General features: G+C 39.2%; 1 protein-coding gene across 3 annotated transcripts in view; it reads right to left on the bottom strand.

The window, feature by feature from the left end:
* Nucleotides 1–20,170, bottom strand: part of FUBP3 (far upstream element binding protein 3) — a 53,790-nt gene that overhangs the window by 32,649 nt on the left and 971 nt on the right. For 2 of the 3 annotated variants that reach the window (XM_072429313.1, XM_072429310.1), the window contains exons 2-5: nucleotides 11,758–11,863; nucleotides 5,045–5,078; nucleotides 2,157–2,206; nucleotides 1,793–1,864 (exon numbers count right to left, since the gene is read on the bottom strand). In XM_072429313.1, coding sequence (XP_072285414.1) covers nucleotides 1,793–1,864; nucleotides 2,157–2,206; nucleotides 5,045–5,078; nucleotides 11,758–11,863 — 262 coding nt within the window. The remainder of the gene's footprint in view (nucleotides 1–1,792; nucleotides 1,865–2,156; nucleotides 2,207–5,044; nucleotides 5,079–11,757; nucleotides 11,864–20,170) is intronic. The other variant, XM_072429311.1, reaches the window with a different exon arrangement.

The raw sequence follows: 20,170 nt of genomic DNA, 5'->3' as shown, positions 1-20,170 counted from the left end.
ACCCTTTTAACAATATAAGCTTTATACGTGTTTTACAGATAAGTCAATAAATATTTGGACAGAGGAAACTTTTTTCTAATTTTGGTTCTGTACATTATCACAATAATTTCAAATGAAACTCAGATGCAGTTGAACTGCAGACTTTCAGCTTTAATTCAGTGGGTTGAACAAAAAGATTGCATAAAATGTGATAAAGTAAAGCCTTTTTTAATGCAATCACTTCATTTCAGGGGCTCAAAAGTAATTGGACACAATAAAAAGCTGAAAATAAAATGTTAATTTCTAATACTTGGTTGAAAACCCTTTACTGGCAATGACAGCCTGTAGTCCTGAACTCATGGACATCACCAGATGCTGGGTTTCCTCCTTTTTAATGCTCTGCCAGGCCTTTACTGCAGCGGCTTTCAGTTGCTGTTTGTGGCCCTTTCTGTTCCTGTTCAGGAATATTCCACTTCTTTGCTTTAATAAACTCTTGGGTTGCTTTGGCTGTATGTTTTGGGTCATTGTCCATCTGTATTATGAAACGCCTCCCAATCAATGTGACTGCTTTTAGCTGGATTTGAGCAGACAGTATGTCTCTGAACACCTCAGAATTCATTCGGCTGCTTCTGTCCTATGTCACATCATCGATAAACACTAGTGTCCCCGTGCCATGGCAGCCATGTATGCCCAAGCCATCACATTGCCTCCGCCATGTTTTACAGATGATGTGGTATGCTTTGGATCATGAGCTGTTCCACGCCTTCTCCATACTTTTTTCTTGCCATCATTCTGGTAAAGGTTGATCTTGGTTTCATTTTTTCCAAAGAATGTTTTCCAGAACTGTGCTGGCTTTTTTAGATGTTTTTGAGCAAAGTCCAATCTAGCTTTTATATTCTTGAGGCTTATGAGTGGCTTGCACCTTGCAGTGCACCCTCTGTATTTACTTTCATGCAGTCTTCTCTTTATAGTAGACTTGGATAACGATACGCCTACTTCCTGGAGAGTGTTGTTCACTTGGTTGGCTGTTGTGAAGGGATTTCTCTTCACCATGGAAATGATTCTGTGATCATCCACCATTGTTGTCTTCTATGGACGTCCAGGTCTTTTGACATTGCCGAGTTCACCAGTGCTTTGTTTCTCATGATGTACCAAACTGTACGGATTTTGCCACTCCTAATATTGTAGCAATTTCTCAGATGGGTTTTTTCTGTTTTTGCAGCCTAAGGATGGCTTGTTTCACCTGTATGGAGAGCTCCTTTGTCCGCATGTTGTCTGTTCACAGCAAAATCTTCCACATACAAGCACCTCCCCCCCATCCCCTCTAATCAACTCCAGGCCTTTTATCTGCTTAATAGATAATGACAAAGAAGGAATAGCCCCACACCAGCCCATGAAATAGCCTTTGAGTCAGCTGTCCAATTACTTTTGAGCCTCTGAAATGAAGTGATTGTGTTAAAAAAAGGCTTTAATTCCTCAAATTTTTTTGCAATGTTTTTGTTCAACCCACTGAATTAAAGCTGAAAGTCTGCAGTTCAACTTCATCTGAGTTGTTTCATAGTTGTTTCATTAAAAATTGTGGTAATGTACAAAAGCAAAGTTAGAAAAAAGCTGTCTCAGTCCAAATATTTATGGCCCTAACTAAGTGATAAAACCAACAATAAAACTTGGAACGATTTTCTAAGCTACAGGCAAATATTACTGTACTCTTTATACTTTACCAGCTTTCATACAATAAGCCTAAACATTTTGCAGTCCTTTATTAAACTCAAACTGTTCAGTATCAAACAGAACATAAACAGTAGGGATTTACCTGGTGCAATCTGAATTTTACAGCCGGATTCTGTTTGGATTCGTGAAATCTGTTCCCCACCCCGTCCAATTACTGGGGAAAAATTGCTAAAGTTAATTGCAACACAAAAACAGAAAGGAAACAAAAAAAAAAAAAAAAAAAAAAACAACAAATCTGTAGGATTATGCATTTATATTCTGTCAACACAAACACCACAGATTTCTGAAGGCTATATCCCTAAGAGCACAGCATTTCAAACATTGTCATTTCACGATTGTTTTTAATTAGCTTTATGAAACTACCAAGGAACAGACAAGCAAACATGCTGGGATAACCTAAAACATCTTATATGTGGCAGTACATGACAAAAAGAAACATTACTTACTGAATCCCACCATCTTATCAGGCACTTTAAATTCTTCTGTCATCACAGTCCTGAGAAAAAGAAGACAAAAATGAGGGAAATGAAAACAAGCAGATTGCATAAGGTCTCTAAAATAAAAATGGTAGTAAAGGAACACAAGAAGAAAGCGTATGACAGAAGAACAAACCAACCAATGTGCATGTCATATGCTCTTCAGAAAAAAATCTAAAATTATATAATAACTTGGTTTTCATTTTCTGCATGACTATCAGTCTCTCACAGTGTTGTGGAGGAGTTTTGAGCTACATTTGTTTACAGCATGGCTTCAGTTCATTGAGGTTTGCAGGGATTCCTTTATACACAGCTTGCAAGGTCATGCCACAGCATTTCAATCAAGTTGAAGTTTGGCTGACTGGGCTATTGAAACACCATCAGTCTTTTCTTATTCAGCCATTATGTTGTAGATTTGCTGGTGTGCTAGCGATTATTGCTGATATCTTCCTTCCTTGGTATTGTGCTAACACACACCTGCATGCCCCATAGGCAAACTGACAAAACCTATGCTTTTATGGAGTTGGTCACACTTGTTAACGATCAGTTAATTAAGGGTATTTTATTAGCAGTATCAGACTGCTACTTTCTCTCCTAATTCCCAATAATTGTAAGTGTGTAACTTTTCACACACCTTTTCTGCATTACTTGACTTAAGCTACGTACACACTTCCAATTATTATCGTTGGAAAACGAACGACAAACGTTCCTGCACGATATCTACGAACGATCGTATAGCACCGATCCTGCACATAGAGATAACGACACGATCGTTCGTAGATATTGTACACACAATAGATACGATCGTTTAAGCGATAAAGGAACTATATGCACGACAGGAAAGTGCACGAACGTTCGTTCATTACGCATGCTCAGATCATGGACGATCAACGAACGACCGTACACACGAACGATGTTCAACGATCGTCGTCCAATCCGATCCGCCGGTCCGGTCGTTCGTTTCCAACGACTTTCCTCGTTCGTCGGCGTCGTTGGTTACTTTTTTACGAACGATTTTTTGTCCAATCGATCGTTCGTCGTTTGTTTTGAACGATAAAAATTGGAAGTGTGTACGCACCTTTAGTCCTTGATAATAATGACAAGTTCATCTGATGTTGTATTTACCTACTTTAAGAACCTAAGGAGCAAATGTTTTTATTATTCCTAATATACAAAGCGTAAGTAAAAAAGGGGGTACTTTCTTTTTAATTACTGACCCATGTGCAGTTGGATCCACAGAAAAGAAAAAAAAAAAAAAAGGTAAATCAACAAAGCTTAGGCGTTCAATCTGAAGTGTACTTTCCTGTCCTATCACTGCTCCAACCCACAAGGGAAAGCAGAGGTAGGGAGTAATCACTAATAAATAAAAATTAGTTGGACATACAAGTTCCAATCTGAGAGTGGAAATATGGCCATCTTGAACCTTGATCTTCGAACCCATGTCTACTGCCTATAGATACCTAAAAGTTGTGTAAAGACACACAATTATTGTCGCTTGAAATATTTCATAGTTATAGGTGCAATCACTGAACTGCCCTGCTTCCGCTTGAAGGGAGGAAGAACAGGAGGCACCCTGTAGCAAAGACTTTAGTAGTCCATGTTAATGGTCCGTTTAGTGATCTACTAAATCAAATTGCTAGATGACATTGTGGAACATCAATAATCATGCTAGATTTTCACCAAAGATAATCAGAACACTTGTGTCAGGCAATAAAAACACCCCTGGGGTTAGAAAGGTTTTTCAGTGACTCTGCTTATAACATTTTTGCTCAAGTGAATTCCTAATGATCCACCCCTGGCCACAAATATTACAAGGGCAACAACGTATTGGAGTATCATTCACAATGGTTGGTCCTCAAGGAAACCAAACACCACCTAAAAGAACATACAGCTACTTGTGCAGACCTCACCAAAAAATGCTGGCAGTTATGTGGACCAAAAGGTTCTAATAAATACAGGGTTCACTCACCTTTAAGCTCCTTAGCGGTAATCCCGAGTGTGGCTCAGCGTGAATTATCTATACCTAAAGCCTTAACCCTGAGCCACACTCAATTGCCAGGAAGATTCTAAGACTTACCTGGTCCTCCAGCGATGCCCATGGCATCCTCCAGTGGTGCCCAGCATTGCCAGGCTACACAGATGCCAGCCAGTAAATGTTGGGGACGGGAGGCCAGGGGACGGACAATGCAAGCTTTTGGTTGGAGGGCAGGACCTTGCGGCTGGGAGGCAGGAAATTTATATTACGTATTTTTAAATGTACAGTTTTGACATTTAAAAATACTTATCATTCAGACGGCCAGGGAGGTTAAAAAGTACATCACGATTCTAGCAACTTTATGATCTGCATGTTTGTTTCAAGTTCGTTTCAAGCCAAAAACTGGCAAACAGCTAGTATTTAAAAGAAGGTTATCCAAATAGTAAACTCCATATTACCCTCAGGATAGATTTCTTTAGACAACTTTAACATGTACAAAAGAGGACTCTGCTGCAAAGATCATGCAGCTTTTCTAAATATGTAAAAAAAAAAAAAAAAAAAACACCATGGCCAAATTAATAACATTGGCTGAGCAAATGTGAACATTTAAACATTTATTGAGTCTAACCTTTTACAACAGTTTATGAGAAAAGTCTATTACATCATTATGTAGGGACCCTAACCCTTCTAGTCTGTCTGAGTGAAAGCACGACTTCTATAAATCACAGTATTATTGACCGCCCCCCATTTCTGCAAGTGCTCAAGTGTATGAAATCTGTCTATTTCCCCTCCTGTGTTACAATCTCATGCAAGAGTACAGATGGCAGATCAATAAACAATTAGATAGAGATCAATAAGTAATAAAATAGAGACCACTGCTTACCTTTGATGTACTAGAGCCCCTAGCTGGTTGCCAACTGTGGGAGAGAAGAAGGAGAAAAGAGGAAAAAATAAGAAGTGTTATTAAGATGAGGCAACTTCATCTCGCTATAAAATAAAACCAAAAATGCTGGGAGGGTGAAGGAGGATGGTGCAGACATTTAGGCCTGATATGGATGCGTTATGGATTATGTCACTGGAATCAACATTCTATAAATTGCACAGACCAGCTGGGCAGTCGCTGTGACATTGATCGCTTGCTCTCATGCAGGAGGGGGGGACCTGGAAAACATTCTGTCAGCCCCCTCCTTATGTCCCACACTACTTGGGAACATAAAAAAATTACATAGAAAAAAAAAATCTTTAAATCCTCCCCACTGGCCAGCAAATTAAACATGATGTAAAGATTACGCAGATTGGTGTACACATTAATACGGGCCAACAGAGGATCTCAAAGACATATGTCTGTTCTCATAAATGCTGATCAATAACCCAAATAACAGACAGGGATTTTGCTCTCTATACATAAATACGTCCGCTGGGATTTGATTTGGTTAGAGGATCTCTGCTTGTGCAAGAGCCCTATTTATAGCGTGGACTAGTTACAAAGTAATTTGCAGCATAAACATTAGACATGTCACTGGAAAACGCCAACAGGTGTACATTTCCAGTTAGGGTAGGTATACCAAGATGGTTTTCCTAGGTGTATGCACCAAGTATTACATATGGAGCTCAGCAGACACTGACCTATAAACATTTTCAGGTAATACTGTGGCATACATAATACAGGACAGGTTCAGTTTCAAGATGAATCCAAACTTACGCATTAGTTCTATACAATGAATGGCCTGCTTACCCACTACACTTCTGAAGAAATGGCAAAGCTCAAACGTTTTACAGGAAGAGTTCAAAGCTGCATTTAACTTTAGTTGCCATTACCTCTGAATATATGGATTTAGACATGCAAGGAGTAAGCTCTGGTTGTGCGCCTTCCGCATCATATATGTATGAAGGTGGAAAGTTTGTAAAAGGTTTACAGCTCAGATGAATATGCCCAATTCTTGTAAATCTGGTTTAGGGAACATAGAAAGGACTCAAATATTTAATGTTTTCTTGTAAAGCTTGATTGGACAGAATCCATGTTCTCTTTTGCAGTTTGTACATATGTACCCTGGCTCATGATCTGCAGCCACTATTTACTGTAGAGTGTAATATGCGGGCAGGCTGTTCTGTAGTAATATTAGTAACCTGTGGATTCTTCTATTTAAACCAGAATGGTGGGACACACACACACACACACACACCTTAAGCACTAACTCTGTGTTGCCTTATTATTACTACTAATATTTTTACTATTACACCAACATATTACGCAGCGCTGTACAAAGTCCATAGTCATGTGACTAGATGTCCCTCAAAGGAGCTCACAATCTAATGTCCCTACCATAGTCATATGTCTTTAATTCAGAGTAAGGTCAACTTTGTGGGAAGCCAATTAACCTAACTGCATGTTTTTGGAATGTGAGAGGAAACTGGAATACCCGGAGGAAACCAACAGACTTGGGAGAACCTGCAAACTCCATGCAGCTAGTGTCATGGCGGAGATTCAAACCTGGGACCTAGCGTTGCAAAGGCCGGAGTGCTTACCACAGTGCCCATAGTTATCCAATAAACCCCTAGAATCTTATCAGCTTTCTACCACCTACTAAACTTTGCTGCAGATTTCAAATGGCTGTCCTTATATTTATTTTTTCAATCAGCTTTGTATTATGCCCAAACTGTCCAGTTTATGTAGGAGAGGGCAGAAAACCATCCCTGGGAGTTGTGTAGCATTTGACAAAAACATGCAAAAACTGTACCACCACCAATTGCCTAAAAATGAAAAAGGAAAAAACAAAAAAACCCAACCATTTAAAATGCAGAATGTATTCAGGATGTTACATATAAAGAAAAAATACATTTAAACATCAATGCTTATCTACAGTTTCGCACTGTTGTAGTGGCTGTTCTAAGGAAAATGCCTACCCAGAATTCATGGCACAAATTCAGCCTCACTCAGTGAGCATTAGAAGCTGCAGCAAATCTGCCCCTCCATTTCCCAGCTGGACAATTCCTCCTATTATTTAAGGTGAACAACTATAACAAGGAAACAAAGTCTTTTCCTTTATCAAAATGTCTGCATCAGAAACACAGGCACAGCCAGTCCATTGGGGGGGGGGGGGGGAAATCACTTGCAGAAAACAGGAAATACTAGAGACTACCAGCTTGCCCTGTACCTATGCACCACAGCTCCATGGGTGTTATTAACCGCAGTAAGTCTGCCAACATCCATTTAATGTCCTGAGCAGAAAGCAGAGTCCAACCACTGAACTCATGTAATCAGCTATTCTTAAACAGCTGAGGGTTGCCAATGCTTTATCACTCCACTTCCAATGACTCTAAACTAGGTGACACAAGAGATCAGTAATACTGAAGAGTAGGCTATTGCATAGCCATGTATCAGTGCTTGCAAGTATATCAGGTGTTTCTGCAAGATATACAAAGATTGTACAAGAAACGAGAGGTCACTGCACTCCGTTGTGAAAAGACGAGAGGTATAAGTTAGTCAACGGCTTCCTGCAAGGCAGAACTACATTCCACCACCCTGCTAGCTGCACAGCCGAGAGCCAATCCATACTTAATTTTTAACATTTAGCCCATTTTCCAGGAGAATACTGCAACAGAGGCCCAAGCCTGACTTAGGGGAGAGGGGAACCCAGGATTTGTCTTAGCATTACATTTTAGAGATAAAAAACACTCTCAGAAAACTCCAATGCCATTACTAAATTTGCAAATTACATTTTCTAGATGTCATGTTAAAACTCTGGTATTATTTGTTGATCTGCATATTTGTTCAGATCAGAGGCCCAGGTAGTGTTAAATCTATTAGGTTGCCATAATAGTGAGACAATCAGCATAAGTCAGCAGAATGGCGGCCCCCAAATTTCATTTTGGAAACATACTAGAACAAAACAGGATTGTCTATATTGGAAGTATCAGGCTTGCTGAGCAGCAGCTATTTAGGAATAGGTCTTATTCTTTCTGATTTTTTTTTGTGTGTGTATTTATTTTATTTGTTTTTTTTTTTGTGTTTTGTATTTATTGTTATCTAAAAGCAGATCTCACCATTTGCATTTTTTCTCTGCAGACATAGCTGTAGTGCACCAATCTAATCTGTATCTTGTCTGCAGCCACCCATACAGGATCAAAGAAGGTGGCATGAGTGATTCAGTACTGCCTGCTACTACCTGCTATGAAATGTTCAATTGCCGGTTCTTTATCAACCAGTAATGTGGACAGTTGGCAAGGTTGCACATTCTCAACATAGTCTAACCCATTGCAACAAGGATTTACAGAGCTCATCCCCTGCGTCGTAAATGCGTCTTCTCTTTAAGATAGCTCTGTGTGGCTTCCTTTTCTTCTTTTTTAATTTTTTGCTAAATCCTAAATGATTTAGGATCCAATACGTTATATGAAACCAAACCTCTGACCAAAATAAAATAAAATTTTCCTCCTGTATGTGGATTTTAGTTATCTTTGACATGTAAAAAAAACTAATTTTTATATTGACAAAAACAGGGAATGAATCTATCCAGCAGGTTTGACATGCTGCTGTGCCTGGCTCCTTTCTTTATTTCATTGGCTGGCTTTGGCATATATTATTATTATTATTATTAATAAATTTTAAACAGACCTTTTTACTAACATTATGAGAAAATGACATTTCTGACCTTGTTCTAAAAATACAGCTTGAGTAGTTGGTGTTCTGACACTTGCCTTCAATATTTTCTGGATCACTGACCTAGAATGAGTATATATGGCTTTACCATCACTATAGAAACAGAATTGTTATGTTTGGGTAATTTATAGCTAAAGGAGACCAGATCTGGGATGATTTGCAATGGAGGCAGGGACTTCCTAATTTTTTGGGCCCTTAGCAAGTCACCGTTTGCATGCATTACATTGTTTGCTGCTTTGCTCCAAGCTGAAGGAGTATCTGGCCTGCACAACCTCAGGCAATTCACTACGGCTACTATGTATACTTTTGTTACATATGATAAGCTGCTTTAAATTATTTACATACCACCTCACTCCCTTGTCGTAAGTAACAAAATAATAAATTTCGGGGTCCCGTGTTAGATGTTCATCGCTTACAAATGCTCAATCAGGCAGGTTATCATTGCAGAATGGAACAGGCGATGTGCTTTCTGCAACATTGTGCCTTATCTTCCTGACTTCTCTGGGTTTCTGACCACAAAACTAAGCTTCTATGAATTATGAATTAATTATTAATTATTAATAAAATTAATAAACAGGGGTCTTCAAGTATGGAAAATATGAAAAAAAGATTTAAACATCAAACAAGAAAAAACACCATTTAAAAACTCAAAATGGTATTCGTTTTGTATGTGCATACAATTACCATGCTTTTATCGATGGGTTACTAAAGACATCGAGCTTTGATTTTCAGCTTTCATTAGACGATGCAACAATTAATAGAGACAGTACATTGCAGTACAAAAGCAACATAGCTCACTGGGGATCATTAAAGCATACAATAGAGTACAAACAAAGCTTCAAGGATACAGACATGTACAAGAAACCACTTTAAACACAGTCCCAAACAATAGGAATGCCTTGCTTTAAATCGTGGGTTCACAAAAAAAAAAACAAAAAACATTTAATACTTTTTGCAGTCATCACTAAACATCTATACTACATTCACACGGCTTGCCTACTTACCCCAAGCAGTTAGGTATAGAAACTGTTCAGTTTTACTAGGGATGCGTTTACTTATAGGTATTTTTAAAGTTCCATCTCATTTGCCCCATCTACATATTGGTTGGCTAAACGCAAAACACTCCTATGACTGCATTACCAAAAAAGTTAGCTGCTGCAAGCCTTTTTAATGGTTCTGCATAGTATGTCACAACACAGGACACAAGCGGTATTTGCAGAATTTCTGCTCATCATTGTTCTGCATATCTAACAATGCAGCAAAACGGCCACTGTTTCAGCTTTTATTAAATTAGATATGAATGAGACAGAAAAGTTATGATGCTGCATGGTGTACCGCATTTATAAACAAAAATATCAATCCACAACCCGGTACATAGATAGGTTAAACAACTTGCTGAATTGAAGGTTTAAGTAGAGATCTTTGTAGAGTCTCTTCAAAAGTTGCTATAGTGTGCGCTGCCTAGTAATATATTTACATACACTTACACATGGAGTGATGACAGCTGCTTTCCAGACACCAGCAGTCACCAAGCATTGGGTCTCTAGCTACAAGAGACTCAGAATGCTGTTGTGCCATGTAACTTGCACAACTTGGAACAGAATTAAAAATATAAAAGGATCGAATGACACGCCACATGTTATTTATACACTCTGCATGCAGTTGGCTCAGGGCTAAAGGTGAGTAAACAAAAGCAGTAACAAATGGCAGGATGAAAAGCAGCTCAAACTCCCTGGAATGTACAATACACAAGCAAGGGCTTTGCAGTGCTGAGAGAACTGCAAGAGGAAGGAGAGAACTTCCAACAGCAGCTAGGATGCAGCTTAAACTATGCCTATGAACTAAAAAGCCTGTGGTGCAAAAACCTGGCACAGCTGTTTGTTCTCTGCTAAATTTTGGAGTTTCCAAAGAGACTTTGCAGGTGGTTATATCCCACGCCAAGTTTTACTTTATTTATATGACCAACGAGGGAGATTCACATGCTTCCATAATTATTATCTATATAAAAACAGTGATTCACAAAAACACACTCTAGCTACAACCAAAACTATTTTGTACAATGCAAAACAAAAAACTACATCCAGTTACTAACAAATGTTATCTACCTTTTTTTCCTCATACAATGGGCCAGATTTATGAAAGCTCTCCAAGGCTAAAGAGGATACACTTTCATTGGTAAAGCTGAGAGATCCAGCAAACCTGGAATGGATTTCTTCTGAGCCATTTGCTAGGAAATCTTTTGAATCCCGGACCAGATGCCTTCCACGTTTGCTGGATCACCCAGCTTCACTGGTGGAAGAATGTTAATAAACAGTGTTCTCCCCAGCCCATTTTAGCTGGGTACACCACCCGGCACTTTTCAGCAACCACGCGGCTGTTTTGGGTTGTTACTGAAGAGTTGGGTCACAATTCATGTTCATGGGCTCTCCACCCGCCTACAATTTCTTCCCACCTGGCTTGAAAAAAATTCTGGGTTGAACACTGATAAATGAATTATTCAGGGCCAGTGGGTGGATTTTTTTTTTTATTTGATTTAATGTTCAATAATGAGATCTTGTGTTTTCCATGAAAGCAAAAACCTAAAGCTGCAACAGAAATACAAGATACATTATTACCAAAAACCTCTAAGTCTAAATAGACAGGCCCTGGATGCAGATATACATTTGGCACATGCCAACAAGGGGCAGCAAAGAAAATTAATTCTGATGTCTAGGTTTTCTGATTCTACCAAACATTAAAAAGTTTTGGGTGGAATGACCATTTTAGCTACAGCCAAGAGTTCCAATAATGAAATACATTTTCTGGAACTGCCAAATAAAAGTAGCAGTGATCCTCACATGCCAAGTTAACTCATTTCATGTCTGTGACATTAGGGACAAACAATACAAATGTAGAAAAACTAGGAAAAAAGCAGAAACCTGGAAAACAGGTAACATTACCTCCATCATCAAGCGGTCTTTTTTGGATGCCGTAAGTGTACACTGTTGGGTCCACGAGAGATCCTGCATTATTCAAGTGTGGGATTCCATCAATTTTAGCAGCTATCTGTAAAACAAGAAATTGAAAAAGGCATTGGCCTCAGGAGTCTTCAACATTCCAGAGTGGACTCACAATCAGACATTTAGAATAAAGTGGATCCACAGCTGAAGGTAACTTCCTGAATGTGACAGGTGGTGACACAGACAGGCTTGCAGCAGAGATTCAACAGGTGCCACGTCTCAGCTTAGCTCCATAATACCCCCTATATAGTCAATGACTTTACAACAGCTGGTCTTTTTATTGCTTATGTGATGAACAAATTATACCAGCACAAAAACAGTTGTAAAGTATGTATGGTGTTCTATATAGTGGCATAAAGTGCTAGATCACTGCGTGCATACAGGTAGATGAAAATCAATGTGACACCCAGGGATCTAAGCAACACTAGTCCGCTCTTGTTAATCTGGATGAGTGACCTTCAGAGGCTCTCCCCACACCGCTACAACACAATGCACACAGCACCACAGAATGTTCGGCAAATGATTTTGTTTAGGGTAACAAGCCACGTAAGACATACATGCCAAGAAGAATCTTCGATCAGAAAGATTTTTTCTTTATCAGAAAGATGATTTTTTTTTTCTTTATCAGAAAAAAAGATTTTTCTCCAAGGCAATATCTGTAAAAACTTTGTATTCATTTCATTCTTTTCAGTCCAGTTATGAATGGTATTCGTTCTGTGAACTCACAGCCAAAATTTTTTGAGGGGAATCCCACTAGGCTACTCACATTTCAGTGACAATGGAACATGGAGCTATAGTGTATTACTCAATTGCATGTAAAGTTTATGCATTGCAGAGAGTTGTGATGCCAGTCGGCATGTCTGAATGGACAGGCCTAATTGCCCTATTCTTCCAATGGGACTGGGTGAGTCAATGCTGCTTATGTGCAACATAACAAGTAATAATGCTCCATAATAATGCTCCATGTAATATTGTAACAAGCCTTCAATACGGCTTACAGATGCAGTAGGGGAAAAAAAAACCCTTGTCCTTATTTTTTTTCCCACCAAACAGGTGTCCCCACTGATGTTCAAAATGTCGCACTGATTTTAGTCCAAATAACAGTATTTGCCAGGACAAAAAAAAAAAAAAAAAAGTTAACTTCCCTGGCAGTCCAATTATGTCAGTATTTCTATGCCAAAAGCGGTACATTGTTTTGCATGGAAATTTATTTTACATTGTAGGCCTATAATTCTTAGGCATACCTCACCGAAATATGTCCAATGTAAAATAATTTAATAAACTTTAAATAAAAAACAAAAAACACAAAAATATGTTAAAACACGGTTGCATAAAAATACTGAAACCTGTAATATACCTGTACAGTAGCATATAATATATATATATATATATATATATATATATATATATATTATAATATAATGATATTGTATTGGATTCAATACAGTTATTTTATATTGAATCCAATAGAAAATATGAATTTCCCACCTCGTGCCTGCACGCACGGATGTCACCGGGAACATAAGTGCACTCCCCGGGGGAAGATTGGAGGAAGAGGACGCAGATGATGGGCAGAACGCCGATTGGACCAGGTAAGTGTTTTTAGCTACCCTGAGTGTGGCTTGGGGTTACCTCTTTCAGCATGTTTTTTTACCCTGAGCCACACTCAGGATTACCACTCGGGGTTCAGAAAATGAACTTCCCTTAAGAGGAAGGTTCTTTGAATAACAATTGGGGAAAAAAAAGGCAACCAATAAACTAGAGAAACACTAAACATATATATACCATATATGAGAACTGCCATTACTATAATTTGACCAATGTGTCCCAGTGGAAAAATGAAAGCAAATTGGACTACAACTTCGGTAAAGACTTAAGCTAGGTACACACTTGCAATATTTTTTGTTAAAAAACTACTAACGATTATTTTGAGCGATCTTATTGTGCACAATTCTATACATGCTGTAATGAAAGATCGTTCAAATATAAATCCACCAATAGTGTAAACACGCTAAATAAGATCATTTGAACGATGCAGGACATCCACGACCACTGAACGACCGCACACACAATAGATAGGGAACGATCGTCACTCAATCAGATCCGCCAGGACGGTTGTTCGTTTCCAGCAACAAACCTCGTTCATCAGCCAGCACTTTTTTTTGTTAACGATTATTGCACGATAGGTCATTAGTCTTTCGTTTCCAACAATAATTATCGCAAGTGTGTTTGCAGCTTTTTACCTAGTTCCCAAAAACCCTACAAACTGACAATAGGAAAAAAAAAAAAAAAAAAAAAAAAAAACAAACAGATTAGAGAAGAAAAGTCTACACTGCTTTGTGTCGTGACCAACTTCATATAGCAAACGGAGCCAATCTTGGCATCTGCTAAAGCTTTGCCTAATGGATGACAATCTCTAGTAGCAGATGCTTGCTGAACACCCACTTTCTAGAGGTAAAACACTCCCCCCCCCCATCAATAGCTTTGTTGAAAATACCTGGCTTTGCTATATCCATGCTAAACTAAGGTAAGTGTACATGTTTATGGATAGGTTGGTAGCTAGATAGGAATAAAGGAGGATAGATGCTGCCTAAAACTTCTTTTATTCTCATAATGAATAATCTGCCATGAGAAAAATTTAGGAGGCTGTCATTCCTGTTCTCTCCAACAGCAATACTCACCTTTCTGTTATGCTAACAAATATACAGATCATGAAATTTGGAAAAAAAGTCAGAAACCTGTGCAGTGGTCCCAAGGAAAAAAAACTTACAATGTAGGTAAAAACATCTATGCCACAGACGGCGCAATAGAAGACCAATTCACCCAGTTCCTTTCTAGGTTTGGGATCTTTGGCCAGCAAGAACAATTCATGTGCCTGCATGTGCAAGTTCATTCATTCCAGCTCAATCTATAGAGGATTATGAACAGGCAGGTAAGTTTGTTATTAGGACAGCCATAGCACATCTTCCGTAATCATGTGCGGACAGATTATTTTTCTATTTTTTAGTTTTATACTTTCTTGCTTTAAAGCGGAATAAGAGTCAGGGAGACAGCCAGTAGCATAGCACTGTAATATGGTGAGATGTGAATAGGTGAGGTGTATTGGTAAATATCAGCTAAAAGTACACAAGTCACATTGAGCGTGTGAATGGATCCAAACCAAATTGAAATTTCTATCACCTATCCAGAAAAAAAAAATTCAAAAAGAGGAATATTGCAGATTTGCAGTATTTTTTTTTACTTCTAAACAACTAGAAGACCTGCTTATGTGTACTAGACCTTGGTCCCTGCAACAAATGCCAAAGAAAGAGCTGTCGTGCAGCTAGGTGTAATGAGGTGATAACGCTGATAAACAGTTCCTGAATGTAGAGTTACCACTCAAATAGGCTGCACCCACATGCACTAAAGTAGGATAGCATGTTGGTGTGGCAAGCAGCATTGTTGCCACCAATCCATAGACCTGTAGGCAGCCAGGTATCACCTCACCACATTGAGCTGCACCCACTGACTTCTGGTTTGACAGCTTTGCCTCCGTAGCTTTAATCTTCCTTCCATGATATGCAGTGTCTGGGACACATTCCGGTGAGGGATGTTTTATGTTTAATATAATTATTAAGTTTGCTTTTTGTATATTAACTAGAACCCTTGTTTGACTGTCAGATAGAATGCTGTAGATGACATTTAAATGATTTCTGCACCACTGCTGACCTTTTTTTTTTTTTTTAAAAACACTAGTTAACTGAATAACTGGCTCCAGTACATTGACCATGATCTAGCATGCATATCAGGGAGCATCAAATTTAACTTTATGTTCCAGGTATGTAACAAAATACTAAAATTAGGATGATATCCAGGAAACTAGTACTTGCAAAAGGAGAGATTAGCAGTAGCAGCTTGCATTATCCCAAGTCAAACTAAAGTTTAACTATAAAGCCCAAGTATACAGCTTATTGCAAAGTATAATTGTACACAATTGCAGGGCTTTGAGAATACTAAACCCAAATATTAATGGTGCCATGAGTTTCTAACAGAATGGGAATAAAATCCCTCTGCTCCCCCCTAATTCTGTTAAGTATTCTTAAAGAGACAAAACTCATACAAGGATTGCTAGGAGACCACTAGTTAACTGGTCTGCTGGGTAAAATATTGATAATGTTGAGAAAAAAAAAAAACAACCCACACACTTTGGAAACATGACTTTAAAGCAGAACTAAAGTTCCATTTTATTTTTTTAAAATGTGCAGAAAGTGACAAGAAATGTTCCCTTTGCAATAAAATATACCTACCTCCTTGATCGCCATCTCCTTTTGTTGAAAATCGGTGAACTGCATAGCTCAGCATATGAAACTGGGATACCTGATGCATCCCAGCTTCATCTGCGCAGGAATTACATTATCCCCAGCCTGGCAAATTAAGAAAGCCAAAATTCAAAACAAGGAAGAGGAGGAGGTAGCAGGGCCCTGCGAGAGTACGAGGAAAGGTAAGTGTATTTCAAAATTTGCGATCAGGGAGGTAAGGTAATTTTATTGCAGATGGGATAATGTCTATCTTCTGCAATAAAAAAAGGTTAGGGTTATTTGCAAGGCTCATTTCATTCTCTACAGAGCAGAATAAGGTAAAAACCTGCAGCAAACTTTAAAGAATTCCTAGCAGTCTATATCACTACATTAAAAGGGATGTAAAATTGAGTTTACAGATAACCCACTAAAGAACACAAGACAAATGAAGCATGTAAAACAATGCTAAACTCTTAACACCAAATGTGGATGTGCCCTTGTTAAAAGAAGTCTTTAAACCTACATAGGACTATTCCGAACCGCACTCCGTTTCACCAATACCTGACTGTCCAGGTGTTGGATATGCTAAAACAGACTGTGCTGGTCACAGGAACTACATTTCTTCATGAAGGGCTTTTCAAAAACTGGCCCACTATCTGGTAAACAGAACACTCTACATGAAAGCCAGCGGTTACATTTCCCATAGTTTTTTTGCTGAAATTTGGGTTCAGAAAAGTCAACAAATCTAGACATTATCTTGTTTTTCTGCAGCTCAAGCAATGGAGCAGGCGTTTGGGTAAGATTACAAACATCTGTGACATTCAGGGGCACTGAAACCACAACAAAGACACATAAGCAAACAGATATCCTATCAGTTTCTGCTCAGATGGGGAACCTAATGCTGAAATGTTCATTTTGGAAAAGCAAAGTGTATTCAATTTACTTTCTGTGACAGATAACCCAGAGGTGAAGTAAGCATAATGTTGTACCCTGCATTGTCATACAGTGCACATGTCAAAAAGTAAATAGGGCAATTCCTAATTAACCGATAAGCAATTGGAAATGCTAAACAGCTTTAATTTTATACTGAATGCTCCATCCAGCTACCCTCATCCTTAGTCATTTCACTTTTAATATATATAATGCAAGCTGTGGGGGATAGTAACCCAATTCTCATGAAATTACTTCTGGGAACATGACATTCACGTGGGTCAGGTGCTCCAAAATTTAATTGCCAGCATAGTTGTTCCAAGACAATCACTTAGTAGTAAAGTGATCAAAAACATCAGTTTCTGATTACTTTCCAAAAGATAAATTATACGGAGGAAAACTTTTAGCTATAGTGCAAGAAAACTTTTAGAACCAATATAGTGACTACAAACATTCCGAAATAACCATCCTACAAAGATTCTTACCAAATACAGCCGATAACTTTCAGACCCTATGAACATTACTGAACAGCTGCATAGCAAGTAAAGCCAAATGGGACTTGCCATCATGTTTTGGGAAGCACTGTGTGCCACAACCTGCATTTAGCTTTATGCAAACCCAGATATTACCTGGTAGAAGTAGTAGTAGTGTAGACATCTTAACTGTGTTGCATAAAGCCTGTGCAGAAGGCAGAACTGTGGAAGGGACCCAACAGTCCCACCCCCTACCGGTTGTTACAGGAGTGGTTAAATAAAAGACCAATCACTCTGTATAAGAGAACAATGTGTGAGTAATGGTTGAAAGTTCTGTGACTCGCCAGGTAAAACCATTTTTATAGAGACCCCTTGGTGTGCTCTGTTTATTCTTCCAGATAGGTGAAGTTGATGAACAGGAGACCAGGCTTAAGCTACGTACACACGGCAAATTTTTATCGCCCGATAATCGGCATCGGCCAATTATCGGGCGAAAATCTGCCGTGTGTACAGTCGGTGTCGTCCATCGTCCGGACGACCGACCTGCCGGATCCACGGACGATGGACGACAGCCGATCGTAATGAAAGGGAAGGGGAGAGCGCGCAGCAGGGTGCCGCTCCGTCGCTCTCCCCCCTCCCCTCTCCATTGAGCATGAACGGTGCTGTATGTACAGCACCGTTCATGCATCGTGCACTCCCTTGTCGTTGGAAAGGATCGTGAAAGATCCTTTCCAACGACAAAAATTGCAAGTGTGTACGCAGCTTTAGTGCTGGAAAGTGCCAGGCCTAATCGTAATGGGGTGGAGCTTAATACTGGAAATGGGTGGGGCTTGATATCAAGTAAGTCTAGGGCCTATGTGCAGCACAGACTTAGTACAGATTAAGTTAAAAAACAACACCAGTCGGTATTGGGCTTGCAAACAGTTGTATTGCCTAAGACACTCTGAAATCCAAGGCCCATTTCAGGCCTGCAGTCAAAAACTGCAGAATTAGCTGCACCCAACTGCCCCATTCAAATACCATGTGTTTGACAACTGCTTTGTCATGTGGTTGAGTGCAGGCAAAGTGCGGTTCTTAGTCCAGAGCTGGAAAAGCAACCACAGACCTGGAAGCAACTTCTCGGTTTCAGGAACTACATTGCAATCCACTGCACCTGTGTGCAAACAGGGGCTATCATCTGAAAGTCTGAAATGGCTCCAAGTCTCATCCGAACCAACTGATGTTTAGGGAGGATGAAGGCTTGAGGGTCTACTGATCCATAATATTTGCAAATTGTATTCCTTGATATTACAGTACATTTCAACTTCCTTCAGATTTCTCCCCAGCCCTTTCTAGCTGGGCATACCACCCGGCACTTTTCAGCAACCACCCGGCTGGGTTTTGGGTACTGTGGTGTTGGGTCACAATACATGGGCTGCGACCAACATCTTGTATTTATACCAGACCTCAAGCACTGAAGTAACAATGAAGTAAAGACATTACAAACTACAGTTCTTGCAAAATCCCACAAAAAAAAAAAAAAAAAAAAAAAACAAAAAATGAATACACAGCACCCCTGCCTAGCCTTTACCAAACCAGTTCTGTAAAAAAAAAAAAAAAAAAAATGTAATGTGTTATGGCCGGATTGCAGTTATGGTCTCTGCATTATAAATTACACCCCACAAACTACAATTGTGAAGAGACTAGAAGCAGGTAAGAGAAAGGGGAAAAAAAGACATTGACATTAAAATATAACTATTTGTTAATATGTGACAGCAGGGTCAGTATAACAATCACAGCAGTCCATAAGACAAATTAGTAACAATAACATAGGAAATGGAGGAGGAGCAAAAAATTCCAGGCAGAAGGTTTAAAGACAGCCAGCAGGACAGGAGATGAAATGGTTAGTGCCATAAGTGGTACTTTTCCTATTTACTATTATACCTATTATTCATCCAATACATTGTTAAGTTATTTTGGTTGGGAAACCATATTCCTATGTTAATTTGCGATATTATATAAATCCTCACAGAATTCTTTCAAAACTGTTATGACTAAGCTGACTGTACTATATATTATTAATATTAAGATTGTAATAGGAGTTATTCTCATTGTCTCTAGTTGCTTGTGTATTATCCGAATCCCCTGAAGAACACGTCGGGAAGAGATAGGTTTTTTGACCCAATTTAGGGTTTTTGTTTTCATTTATCTATACCACCTTTAGGCAAGCATTGACTGCTGACAGTGTTTAATTTTAAGTCATATTGTCTGTCAATATGCATAGTCTTTTTTGTATAGGAAGTTTTATTGCTTAAGGAGTCTTTAAAAAAATTTATTTTTTTACTGATCTTATTCTCCGTGCCTTTCAAAAAGACATGGATATAAGGGGGAAGTATTCACTCTGGGGGTCAGACATGGACTGTGGGGGAGGTGGTATTAGCTCTGGGGGTCAGACATGGACCGTGGGGGAGGTGGTATTAGCTCTGGGGGTCAGACATGGACTGTGGGGGAGGTGTATTAGCTCTGGGGGTCAGAAATGGACAGTGGGGGAGGTGTATTAGCTCTTATTACCTCTGGGGTTCAGTCACGGACCGTGGGGGAGGTGTATTAGCTCTTGGGGTCAGACATGGACCGTGGGGGAGGTGGTATTAGCTCTTGGGGTCAGACATGGACCGTGGGGGAGGTGGTATTAGC

The sequence above is a fragment of the Pyxicephalus adspersus genome, chromosome Z, assembly GCF_032062135.1.
Source record: "Pyxicephalus adspersus chromosome Z, UCB_Pads_2.0, whole genome shotgun sequence".
NCBI lineage: Eukaryota > Metazoa > Chordata > Amphibia > Anura > Pyxicephalidae > Pyxicephalus > Pyxicephalus adspersus.
The sequence above is the reverse complement of the archived record's forward strand: the minus strand, read 5'-3'. Positions and strand labels throughout refer to the sequence as shown.